Source organism: Microtus oregoni, unplaced genomic scaffold (genome assembly GCF_018167655.1).
Source record: "Microtus oregoni isolate MIOR12 unplaced genomic scaffold, Mior012 000003F_ref0000135, whole genome shotgun sequence".
In the NCBI taxonomy this organism is placed as follows: domain Eukaryota; kingdom Metazoa; phylum Chordata; class Mammalia; order Rodentia; family Cricetidae; genus Microtus; species Microtus oregoni.
The window spans coordinates 69,782,286-69,796,048 of NW_024543062.1; the positions used below are offsets into that span (position 1 = coordinate 69,782,286).

Sequence of the window (13,763 nt, forward strand, 5' to 3'; positions counted from 1 at the left end):
GTGAGGATGACTCCAACTCAGCCATTCCAGAGCCAGCAGTGAACTTCTTCTGCCTTATTGAAAGCCTAAGAGAGGTGCAACCAGCATCTAGGACTGCTGGAGCCATGCTGTTACAATCTTAAAAGTGCTACTGGTCAGATAATTATTACAAATAGGTGATAAAGACAAATTCAGATAGAAAAGACATCTAAATGGGTCACAGTGTCAGATAAATGTATGTAGGCTTGGGAGAGAGAAGAAATAGTTACATAAAAAAGTAAATGGTTTTAAAAAATAAAGTGAAGTCTTTAAAGAGACAGAGTACAGACAGTCATTGATTAAAGGAGTAAAGAAAAATAAGCCGTGTAAAGATGGAAAGTACACAGAGAGTCTGGATTATGTGTACTATTGTGTTTTCTTTAAAATTTTTGACTATGAATGAGCTAAGCACAGAGAGACATTTCATTGTATGGGCTGCTAATCCAAACCAATATATATATATATATATATATATATATATATATATATATATACTTTATACTTTATACTTTAATGGTATCTTTACTTCAAATTCGGGTTTAAGGTTATGTTGCTTTGGAAAAGAAGTTTTACTTTTGTTTCCACAGAGGATGAGAAGCTTTGGATTCCTTCCGCATTAATCTGGTTTAATGGACCAAGTTTCCTCCAAAGATCCCTGTGAGGCCCCCAAAAAAGTACTTTGCCCAACAAAAAGTAGGAGGCAGTTTAATGAACTACGCCCAAATTCCCAAATATTGTTTATAAATGTATGTTTACATTTAAAGGAGGATATGCTATAGAGATGAGTAATGGCATTGGTGTGGATCTTGGTTTATGGATAAAGATTTAAGGTATGTGTATACTTAAGGTATGCGTATATTTCTGCTTTTGATTAAGGTATTGTGTTTGTGCAGCTCATTTAAAAATGTAATTCACAATTAAGAAATACAGGTTAATAGATGGTTATCTATAATAGTCAAACTTATAGTCATGTTAGTTAGGTTTTCTAGATGTACAAAGAAATATTTCAGTTAGACTTTAAACCTTTCAGAGACTAAGAGATTATGGCATTTAAAATGTTTTAAGAACTTAGTACTTTTTATGGCACTGAGATACATCTGCTCCAGGCAGCACCAATCTACTTTAAGAAGATGAGAGGCATTAAAGAGGCTCCTTCTGAAGCCTCTTTGTTAGGCATTTGGGCAAGAGACAGCTCTGGTCTGGACTGCTTGTTGATATGCTGTATAAACCGGGCATGCAGGGAAAACAGAAAAATGACTGCTGAAGTTGTCTAAAGTAGAAGTAGTCCTTTAGTTTTCCTGCTTCATGAAAGAGTCTTCCAGACATTTTTCAGGACACAGAAGATAGTGACTGATAAACTGTCATTAGAAGTGAAACAGTCTTTCAAATTTCGTGCTTTATCCAAAAGTCTGCTGGATACTATGCGCCTGAAGGCTGAAGATTGGATGCCCCAGTGTTAGAGAAGAACTTTGGGTAACTGTTAAGGCAGTGAGATGCCTGTGTCAATTCTAGAGTTTTGGAAGTTGCTTACAGTGCTCTTCCTGTTTACTTAGGTGATATTATAGCTTTCTGGGGTCTTTGATAAAGTTGTAGAACAGATAGTTACAGTTTTCTTTAGTTATGATAAAAGATAAAGTAAATATAAATATTATAACTGTAATTCTTGCTTGATACCTGTTTTTTATATGCAATTTTACTATGCTCAAATTAAAACCTTTCTTTTTATTTAGGCAGAAAAGGGGAGGTGATGTGGGATTCCCTTCTGTATGTATTGCTTTTATTGGTTATGAATGAAGATGCCTCTTTAGCCTGTGATAGGGCAGAATAGAGCTATGTGGAAAAACTAAACTGAATGCTCAGAGAATGTAGGCAGAAGCTGAGAGATGCCATGTAGCCAATGGAGGAATCAGATGCCATGGAATTTTACCCTGTAATCCAAAGCATTGTGGCAATACATAGATTAATAGAAATGGCTTAATTTAAGATAGAAGAGGTAGCTAGAAATATGCACAAGTTGTTGGCCAAGCAGTGATTTAATTGTTAGAGTTTTTGTGCTATTATTTAGGATCTGGGTGGCTGGGAGACAAATGAGCAGTCTCTGCCAACAGTTGGTCACACAACTTTAATTACTACACTAGAGGAGAATAGAGGATGGGTAGAGACAGAGGGTCTAAGCTCAGTCTTCAATCGCCCAAGACTTGGTAGAAGTAAGACTTCTCTAGTAGCTTGGCTATTTTGCTTTTCTGATCTTTAGCTTGAAACCCAGTATCTATCTCTGGGCCTTTATTATTCTTGTTACAACTTCCTTCACCAAAATATCATAGGAAACTTTTTAGGCAATATACTAAAATTCTTATTTGAAAGTCAGCTCACAACATTTTAAATTATTATCAGCACTATTGTCCAAAAGACTCCTTTCAGTATGGACCATTAATCAGTTCTTAAAGCATTCCACTGTTTTTTAAACCCTGAGTACAAAAGTTAAATTTTCTCAGAAAAAAAAAACTACCATATTTCAAACCATCACAATGATAACCTAGTTCCTGGTACCTACTCTGTCTTAGTTAGGTTTTTATTACTGTGAATAGACACCATCACCATGGCAACTCTTATAGGGAAAAATTAATTTGAGGGGACTTGTTCACAGTTTCCGAGATTTTTTGCTGTTTTGTCAAAAATCAGGTGTTCGAAGGTGTGTGGATTAATATCTGGGTTTTTGATTTGGTTCCATTGGTTCTTCTGTCTGTTTTATATGCTAATACCAGACTGTTTTCAGTACTGTAGCTCTATAGTAGAACTTGAAGTCAGGGATTGTGATGCTTTCAGAAGTTCTTTTATTGCACAGGACTGTTTTGGCTATCTTGGGTCTTTTGCTTTTCCATATGAAGTTGAGTACCATTCTTTCAAGGTCTGTAAAGAATTTTGCTGTGATTTTGATCAGCATTGCAGTGCATCTGTAGAGTACTTTTGGTAAGATTGCCATTTTTACTATTTTAATTATACCTCCCCAAGACATGGGAAATCTTTCCACTTTCTCGTTTTTTTTTTTTTTCAATTTCTCTCCTCAAAGATTTAAAGTTCTTGTCATACAGGTCTTCCACTTGTTTGCATAGAGTTACTCTGTGATATTTTATGCTATTTGTTGATATTGTGAAGTTTGATGTGTCCCTGATTTCTTTCTCAGCCTGTTTATCATCTGTGTACAGGAGGGCTACAGATATTTTTATGAGTTAATCTTGTATCCAGCTACATTACTGAAGGTGTTTATGAGTTGTAAAAGTTCTTTGGTAGAATTCTTTGGGTCACTTATGTAAACTATCATATCATCAACAAATAGTGGGAATTTGACTTCTTTCTTTCTGATTTGTATCCCCTTGATCTCCTTTTGTTGTCTTATTGCTCTAGCTAGGACCTCAAAAACTATATTGAATAGAATGTGGAGAGAAGGGACAACCTTGTCTTGTTCCTGATTTCTGTGGGATGGCTGTGAGTTTCTCTCTATTTAGTTTGATGTTGACTATTAGCTTGCTGTATATTGTCTTTATGTTTAGGTATGCTCCTTGTATCCCTGCTCTCCAAGACATTTATCATGAAGCAATGTTATTGTATTTTGTTGAAAGTTTTTTGGCATCTAATGAGATGATTATGTGGGTTTGGTTTTTTTTTTCCAGTTTGTTTATATGGTGGATTACATTGACAGATTTTCATGTCGTGAACTATCTCTGTATCTCTGGGATGGAGATGACTTGGTCACAGTGGATGATAGTTCTGATATGTTCCTGGATCCAATTTGCTAGTATTTTATTTAGTATTTTTACATCAATGTTCATGAGTGAGATTGGTCTGTAATTCTCTTTCTTAGTAATGTCTTTCATTACTAAGTATGGTATCAGGAAAATTGTAGCCTCATAAAGAGTTTGGCAATGTTCTTTCTGTTTCTATTGTGTATGACAATTTGAGTAGTATTGGTATTAGTTTTTCATTGAAAATATTATAGAATTCTGCACTGAAACCATCTGGACCTGGGCTTTTTTTTAGTTGGGATATTTTGATGACTGTTTCTAGTCTTTCAGAAGTTATAGGTTTGTTTAATTTGCTTATCTGGTCTTAATTTAATTTTGGTAAGTGATATTTATCCAGAAAGTTGTCCATTTCCTTTAAGTTTTCCAATTGTGTATAGTATAGTTTTTCTAAATATTACCTAATGATTTTCTGGATTTCCTCCATGTCTGTTGTTATGTCCCCCTTTTCATTTCTGATTTTGGTAATTTGGATATTCTCTCTCTGCCTTTTGGTTAGTTTGGTAAAGGTTTGTCTATTTTGTTGGTTTTCTCAAAGAACCAACTCTTTGTCCTATTGATTCTTTGTATTGTCTTCTTTGTTCCTATTTTGTTGATTTCAGCTCTCAATTGATTATTTCCTACCATCTAGTTTTCTTGGGTGAATTTTCTTCTTTTTGTTCTAAAGTTTTCAAATATTCTGTTAATTCAATAGTGTGAAATTTTCTAGCTTCTTTATGTAGGCATTTAATGCTATGAACTTTCCTCTTAACACTGCTTTCATTGTGCCGCATAAATTTGGGCATGTTGTGTGGTCATATTCTTAGAATTTTAGGAAGTCCTCAATTTCTCCCTTTATTTCTTCCTTAATACATTGATGATTCAGGTGAGCATTGTTTAATTTCTATGGGTTTTTGAGCTTTCTGGAATTACTATTGCTGTGGTATTCTGGTTTTAAGCCATGGCATCCAAAAAGATACAATGGGGTATTCCAATATTTTTTTTTATTTTATCTGTTGAAGTTTGTTTTGTTACTGAATATATGGTCAGCTTTTGAAAAGGTTCCAGGTGGTGTTGAGAAGAAGGTATATTCTTTTATGTTTGATAGAATAGACTATAGATGTCTGTTAAGTCCATTTGAGTCATAACATATGTTAGTTCTCTTATTTCTCTGTTAATTTTTTGTTTGACTTACCTGTCCAGTTACGAGAGTGAAGTGTTGAAGTCTCCCACTATTAGTGTGTGGGTTTAATGTAAGCTTTAGAAGCATTTCTTTCACATATGAGGGTGCCTTTTTATTCGGGGCATAGATGTTTAGTATTGAGATTTCCTCATGTTTGACTTTTTCTGTCACTAATATTAAATGTCCTTTTTTGTCTCTTTTGATTGATTTGTTTGAAGTCTATTTTGTTAGATATTACATTAGTTATACCAGCTTGTTTCTTAGGTCCATTTGATTGGAAATTTTTTTTCCAACCCTTTACTCTGAGGTGATGTCTCTCTTTGAGGTTGAAGTGTGTTTCTTGTGTGCAGAAGAAGGATGGATTCTGTTTCTGTATAGAGTCTATTAGTCTGTGTCTCTTTATAGGCTTGTTGAGTCCATTTATATTAAGGATTATTAATTAAAAGTGATTGATATCTCTTGTTAATTTAGTTTTCATTTTTGGTATGATGATTTGTGTGGTTTTCCCTTTTTTGGGATTTGCTGCTGTGAGATTATAAACTGTCTGTGTTTTTGTTGATGTAGCCAAATTCCTTAGGTTGGAATTTTTCCTTCTAGTATTCTGTGTAGGGCTAGTTTTGTGGCTAGATATTGATTAATTCTGGTTTTGTAATGGAATATCTTGTTTTGTCCTTCTATGTTAATTGTTGGAGGCCGTGTGGGTCCAACACAGATAATTATCTTCCCTAACTGGACTGGAACAGAGTCGTGAGGAATAATCAGACACAACTTACACAGCCATCATGAAGGGCAAGGTCTCTAGTTTATTCTCCAAACAGTTTATATATCATACCATAAATTGAGCGGGAAAACACATTAGGCTGTATCCTAGGTAACCCTGGTGAATGGCCTAATTGTTATATGTATTTAGAGAATTGCTTTTTCTCATTACACAATTACCTTCATTTTCCTTTATTAGCATTTTGTATAAAGTTCTATTTTGTCCAATGTGAGTCACAATCATTTTGTGTTATGCCTCTTATGTCTGTGGACTGTATTTTTCATTCCTCTCCTATAGTCTTAATGTGGTTTCTCCACAATTTTTACATGTGTCTTCCACATCACCTTCATGATGATAAAGATAATGAGTTTTACTGGTGATTGGATTAGTAATTTCTTCACTATTGGAATTAACTTCCATTATAAAGAAACCATAAAGTGTTTCCATGACAATGTGCTGCCCAGCAGAAGCACCCAGGAATGAGAAGGCAATGTTAGACATCAAATCTTAGGCCATCATCTAAGTTATGCTGTCCTTTACATTCTAAAATTTAGAACTCTATGACTTGAGTACTTTTTAAGCTAACACATGTGGCTTATGGTAATTTGTCAGGGTGGTGCTGACACACAACTATCTTCACTAGTGTTAAAGTAAAACACAAATACCTTTGAGTATTATTTTTACTAATAAGCATTTCCTTGATGATTAAATAACTGGTCTGGCACCTATCCAATGATATATAATAAAAAGGTATAAGATAATCTTCTCAATTTTATCTTGTTATTTATACCTACATTTAAACCTTAAAGAACCCAACATTTGAAAAGTTAAAATATCTTTAGACATCCTTTTCTTAAAATAACTTATTTTTATGATTCAAAACTTATTATGTTCATGATAGAGGTGCTGAAATATAAAGATAAACATTAATACTACCCAGTTTACACTGGAATTATATCCAGCTGGCCAAGGCAAACTGAAACTACTGTCAGTTTAAATCTATTTTAAATATCCAATGTTCTATTAGTCATGATAAACTAATACAGGTGTTTTGAAATGTTGCCTTGTTACCCTGGAAAAATAGGAGGTATGGTGAGTTACTGCTATCCATTTTCACAGTGTCATATTACATACATATAGAGAGTTCCGAAATAGCAATAAAAATTTAGCAATGTTTGGTGAATAATTGCCACCTTTTCACTATTATAAACTCAAAATGTCCTTCCAATATAAACTAGAAACTGCCTCGAAAGATATTAAATAGAAACACATAACAGTATTTCTTCTAAAGATAAATACAGTTTTCTCTAATTATAAATTTGTATGTATTTAATGTTTATTTCTTTATTAATTTGGGCAAAAAGTATATATGTGCTTATTTCCTGTGTATCAAGTATACACAGTGCTTATAGATTTATATCACTGACAGAATCTGATACCCATTTAAATTTCAACTCCTTTGTATAATTGCTTGAAAATTTCAATGTGTGAAATTAATGTGTTCAAAAGTTTATATGTAAAATATTTCTTAGATTTGTTTATTAAACCAAAAGTAGTGTGTAGCAATTACTTATATTCAAAAGTAATGCTAAGTATGACAGTTTGATTATTACATATTTGTGAGGTAATACTAATTTGAAGATGAAACAATATGCTTTTATTTCACTATGAATCAGAACTTTTGATCAAAATGTATTGAGGAAGAGAGGAGAAATTTTGAAAATTTATGGGTAGATACAGACACTGAAGTGATTGCATCTATTTTATTGCCATTGGTTATTGTTCTAGGGCACAGCACGTTCTGTTCTAGGAGTTTTGAACTCACTGTTTTGCATTTGTGGCAACGGTCTGTCAGTCTCCAAATTAATCATTATATATCAACCCAAGTTTACACTTATGAGAAGAAATGAGTTAAACAGCACTTCAAACATAAACTGAAACTGTATTAGTAATATGCCTATATATTTCTAAACAAATGTTCATTCATCCACTTAACCAAGAACATTTTTTGTACAACGGGGATAATCGATGTGACCATCAATGCACATTGTACGTAATGGAGGTGATTCATTTGCTATTTCATATCCAGGTTTACACAGAAATTCTACATAGTCTGATGATGGAACATATAGCTTTTGGTTTTTTCTCCATTTCAAAATCATGTTATGTCTTTCCATAATTTCCTCTGATACTACACATGGATCTGAAAAAAAAATTATCAAAAGTTAATTAATACATAAACCTACAGAGACTCAGCTTTCAAGCACAATTCCTCAACATTTTTAAAAACACGTATTAAACATACACATAAAATTAGTTCACATTGGATAGCAAATGGTATCAAAGCAATATTTTTAATGCGATAATTAGATATCTAAAGGAAGGATTTCAAATGTCAATTAAGTACTCATATTTCAGCACATCCATGGTTGCTTGCATTGACTTAGATATTGAGAAAGGTAAAAATTTGAAACTTGACAAGTGTATGATATTCAGACCTGATTGATGTAGGAGGATCATCTGTCTATGTGTTACCTTCATTGGTTAAGAAAGAAATTGCTTTGGCCTTTGATAGGACAGTAGCTTAGATAGGTGGAGTAGACAGAACAGGATGCTGGGAGAAAGAAGCAGAGTCAGGCAGACACCATGAAGCCAGCTGCCAGGTCAGACATGCTGAATCTTTCCTGGTAAGCCATCACCTTGTGGTGCTCCACAGATTACTAAATATGGGTTAAAGCAAGATGTAAGAATTAGACAATAAGAGGCTGAAACTATTGGGCCAGGCAGTGTTTAAAATAATACAGTTTCCATGTTATTATTTTGGGTAAAGCTAGCTGGGAGCCAGGCCGCAGCCTGCCGTTCCTATCACTACACCTGATCATCAGATGAGTATATATATATATACTGCTCCTAGAATGCCAAATCATAACCACCTCACAATGTTCATCATTCACTCAAAAAGTTGTAACTCTGAATAGTGATTATTGTATTATGAATTTGATTGTCATGGTTTTAAAAATAAATCTACCAAATTTCCACAGTGCATAATTGACAAACCTGCTTGGATATTAGATTCTGCAACCACCACTCCTGCCCCCGGACTTCCTTACATTGTTAGAAAGGCAAGAGGACTTGATGTTCAAGTTCATGATTTCTCCAACCAATCATTTAGCACTGCCACCTGCCCCACAGCACATTTGATCATACACTACTGTGAAGGCTGGGACTAAGTGTTACAGAATGGGTACCAAATTCACCTAACCATCTCCCATTGTGGCATCTGGTCCCACGCCACTGTCTAGTCAGAGGAGAATCCTCCTGACAACTCTCTGCTGAGGTTTCCAATAGCAATAACCCTTGCTACTGGAAATCTGCCAATCACAGTTTCTGAGAAAACCTGCATCATCTTTTATGAGCCACCATATCCACTCTAGGAATTTTGACATAACAATCACCTTGTAACCTGTGCTGTCTCTGCCACCTACCTGAGCTGATAAATGCCCAAGTTTCAGTATAATTCACAGAAACAGTAGTGCCCAAAGATGTTAATTACAAATAATCATAGGTGTTACATGGGAGCAACTCCTATACTGTAGCTCAAGATACATCTCCTGTATAATACTTCCTACTAAGAAAGTCTCCATAGATAAAGTATATAAAAAATTATCAGGCAGAAGTACAAAACACAGGAAATAAGAAAATATGGAAAGCAATCAGATTCTTCAGTGGTACATTTATCCTCCAGTAGAAGACTCCAAATGTACTGACATGATTAAAAGATATGTGAGATAGTTTTTAAATATCATTTTTTTGTTGTTGAAGGTTCTTTGTATTATTTTGCTTTATTTTTTAAATTTATTTATTAAAGATTTCTGTCTCTTCCCCACCACCGCTTCCTATTTCCCTCCCCCTCTCTCAATCAATTCCCCCTCCCTCGTCAGTCCAAAGAGCAATCAGGGTTCCCTTCCCTGTGGGAAGTCCAAGGAACATTTTTAAAACACAATTATTTCCAAGAGAATACAGAAAAACAATTGTCAAAGTGAAGAAAGCCAATGGGAATATGAGTGAAAAAATGATACAGAGAAGATATTGTTTGAAACATTAAGATATAAGAATTGGAAATTAACAACTGTGCAATTTAAATGAAACAGATCTGAAATGTTATTAGAAGCAAAATCCTGATCTTTCCTAATGACAATTATAACTCATTAGAAGTTAATATGTATAAACGTAGAGTTAACCAATCAACCAACCAATAAAAGCCTTCAAATTTAAAGATCAAATGAATGCACATGTAACATAGGTAGCCAACAAAATGTGCTCTAAAGAGCTGCATTGAAAATGAAACAAAACTGCCAGCAGAGAAATTAAATGCATATAAATGCTAATAGAACTGAAGATACAAAATTCTCTTAAATATTTGTTTCAGAGCTGGGCAGTGATAGCTCATGCCTTTAATCCTAACTTTCAGGAGGCAGAGATGAGCAGATCTACAGAGCAAATTCCAAGAAAGCCAGGACTACACAGAGAAACCCCTTCTCTAAAAAACAGGTATTTCAGAATTAACGCTTTTAAAATAGACAAACTGTAAAAATTAATTTGCAGTTTTACTGAAAAATCCAATGTTACATTCTATAGTTTAGAAAAAAATATCAGAAATCTTATATAACCACAAAAGAGCCAAAAGTAATGCTAAGTAGTAAAACCTCTGCAGGAATGGTCCTAATATCAGAACTCAATCAGAGCTTTAGAGGTATAGACAGAATAGTACAGGCATAAATATAAACAGATTGATTAAAGGACAGGAATAGAAAACTATCTTTGACTAGCAATTTTGGAGAATTGAGGCCAAAACATGTATAAGAAAGAGAGCCTATTGACAAATGTTGCTGGAAAAACTGGTTTTCTAACCACAGAAGAATGAGATTAGACTCCTACTTTCATCTTGTACAAAAATCCATTTAGATCAGATCAGAGAACTTAAAAAATAATTGAAACACTGAAATTTTAAAAGAAAACATAGGGTATCCACTTTAAGGTATGGGGATAAACAAAAACTTTTGGCTAGAACACCAGCAGAACAGAAACTAACACCAAGTATCAGAAGTTGAAACTGCTTGTGTTTCATCATAAAATAGTTTCTGTAGAACAAAGGAAACATCCAGTAGAACAAACTCAGCCAATATACTGGGAGAAAATCATTACCATCTACACTTTAGACAAGTGGCTAAAACATAGAATTTATAAAGATTCAGAAACTTTAGAACTAAGTAAACAAGACCATCACTCAAAAAATGGCCAGATGAACTGAACAGAGAATTTGTTTTCAACTTTCTTAAAGTTTATTTAAGTTTTTAAAAATATTTCTGTGGGAAGTTTTAAATTGTCCACCAGAATCAACTTATTGTCTCCCAGGAAAGTAATATGTAAGGATAATTCAGTTCTTATATATTAATAATGCATTACCAATAGAACAAATAATAAATTAAGTGATAATTTCAATAGAAACAGAGAAACCATGTGATAAAACTATACATATTTTCAAGATAAAAAATGACCGAACAGTTTAAGCATATAAAAGAAAGTAATGCAGAATCATTAAATGGCATAAAAGGTTTTTACACCTGACATACTTACTGCCATTGACTTGCTAGATGTAAAATGCCCTAAAAATTGACTAAATGCATCATCATAGAGGCTTCTTTCAGTACCAGATAAAAACAGATGTAGATACCCACAGCTGTTCTTTGTGTAGAGAGAGAGAGATAGTTTAAATTAAAGGTCTCCATCAAATCCCTTACCTTGATTCTCAGCGAATTCCACAGAAAAGGAGGTGGAAAGACTGTAAGAGTCAGATTCGATAGAAGACACCAGGAAAACGAGATCCCAAGAATCAATTAAGCAAGCCCATATGAACTCACAAAGACTAAAGCCACAAGCACAAGGCTGACATGGAGCTGAACTAGGACCTCTCCATATATATTATAGCTATTAGTTTAATATTTTTGAGGGTCCTATGAGAATAAGTGGGTCTCTGATTCTGTTGCCTGCTCTTGGGAATTCTTTCCTCCTGTTGGGATGCCATACCCATCATCTGTTTGAAAGTTTTTGCTTCATCTTATAATATTTTATTTTGTCATGTTTGGTTTTCATCTCCTAGAATCTTGCTCGTTTCTAATGAGAGACAGAAAGGGAATGGATCTTGAGAGCGGGGGATATGGGGAGGAACTTGGAGGAGTAGAGGGAGAGGAAAGCATTATAAGGATATATTGTATGAAAACTATTTTAAATAAAGGAAAAATGACTGTGGTCAGCAATAAGAAAAAGCCATCCATTCTCTCTAATCACTTTCGCTGCAGTTTCTGAAGTTGAATTATAATAATTAAGAAGATAAAGCATACAATTATTGAGTTAAAAGTCAAATTATTCTTACTTGAGCATTATATATTTCTATACACGTTAAATTCTAAAGACTCACCCAAAATATAAAAACTGAAAACAAAACTGATTAGGTAGTGATGCGCGTTATCATTATACAAAAGTCAGTTTTCTATAGACCAATTCCATTTTTCTGAGAATTATCAATAAAAACAATCTCATTATCACTAACTTCAAAAACTCAATCCAGTAATGAATTTAACCACTCAGGTACAAGACTGTAGACACAACGATTAATTAACTGCTGAAGGAACCTGAAACTGACAAAAATGGAGAAATCTTTATGTTAAAGTTTGGAAGAAATAATGTCAGCATTAATATTAATATATACATGATTCCTATATCAGTTAGCATACTCATAGAAACCCCATTGAAATGCCAACAACATTTTTTTATATAGATAAATGTGGGAATCTAAAATTTGGATGGGATTACAGTAGAATGTGTAGACAACTAGAACTTGAGCAAAAAGGAAAAAACTGGAAATAATACACTACTTCAGCATACTCTAAGAATACCTCTGTAACCAGAATACCATGACACTGGGATTAACTATCAAATAAATGAGAAAAGAGATTTGAAAAGTTGAACTATGTCTTCAAAGTTAGTTGATTTTAATAGAGTTTCCAACACATGCTGGAGAACAGATAACATATTCAATAAGTGATACAAGGATAATTGATATCCACATGGAGATAAATAAAATTTGATTCTTATTTCTGATTGTAAGAAAAAATCAATTCAAAGTCAATCAAATACATAAATATAAGAAGAAGACGCTGAAACTACAAGGGAAAACAATGGGGAAACACTTTTTTGGTTTTGGACACTGAATGTTTGGATGGGATCTCAAATCACAAGGCAAAAGACAAATCTTGATGAATGGAGTTTATCATGAAGAAATACTTGGGTATAGCAGAGAACATAGTCAATACAATAAAGGGGGACAACCTATAGAATTGTAAAAAATTGTCAGGCATTCATATATATTATATAAGAATTTCCTATGTCAAGAATATATATGAAGTTGAAAATACACCAGGGGGCAGTGGTATTGTATGCCTTTAAACCAAGCACTCAGGAGGAGAGACAGGCAAATCACTGTGAGGTTGAGGCCAGCCTGGTTTACAGAGCAAGTTCCAGGATCGGCTTCAAAGCTATGTAGAGACCCCTGCCTTGAAAAACCAAAAACCAACCAACCAAAGAAACAAAAACAAAACAAAACAAAAACAAATAAGAAAGAAAGATAAAATACTTTTGCAAACAAAGATATGGCAATGAAGAGACACTTCTGAAAGGAATAAATATATATGTGGTTGAGGGGAAAAATAATATCATTTGCCATCATTTGACTGCCTAATAAAGTTTCAATGAGATTATTCTACCTTATCATCTAGGTAGAATAGCATATGATGCTCAGTTAATAACTCAGAGAGAGAAATTGGGGTTCAACCTGAAAGTCAGAAAAGCAAAACACACAGCCACTGACTCTTACCTGTACACCGGTCTGAAATGGTGATCCTGCCTCCAAGAATCTCAGAATGAAACTGTGTCTGAGAGCTGTCTTTTCCCATTTTATCCTCTG

At 33.9% G+C, this 13,763-nt stretch overlaps 1 protein-coding gene across 1 annotated transcript in view; it reads right to left on the reverse strand.

The window, feature by feature from the left end:
* Positions 1–7,489: 7,489 nt before the first annotated feature.
* Positions 7,490–13,763, reverse strand: part of LOC121445492 (complement factor H-like) — a 79,766-nt gene continuing 73,492 nt past the window's right edge. The window contains exon 22 of the mRNA XM_041647634.1: positions 7,490–7,943. Coding sequence (XP_041503568.1) covers positions 7,732–7,943 — 212 coding nt within the window. The 3' untranslated portion in view covers positions 7,490–7,731. The remainder of the gene's footprint in view (positions 7,944–13,763) is intronic.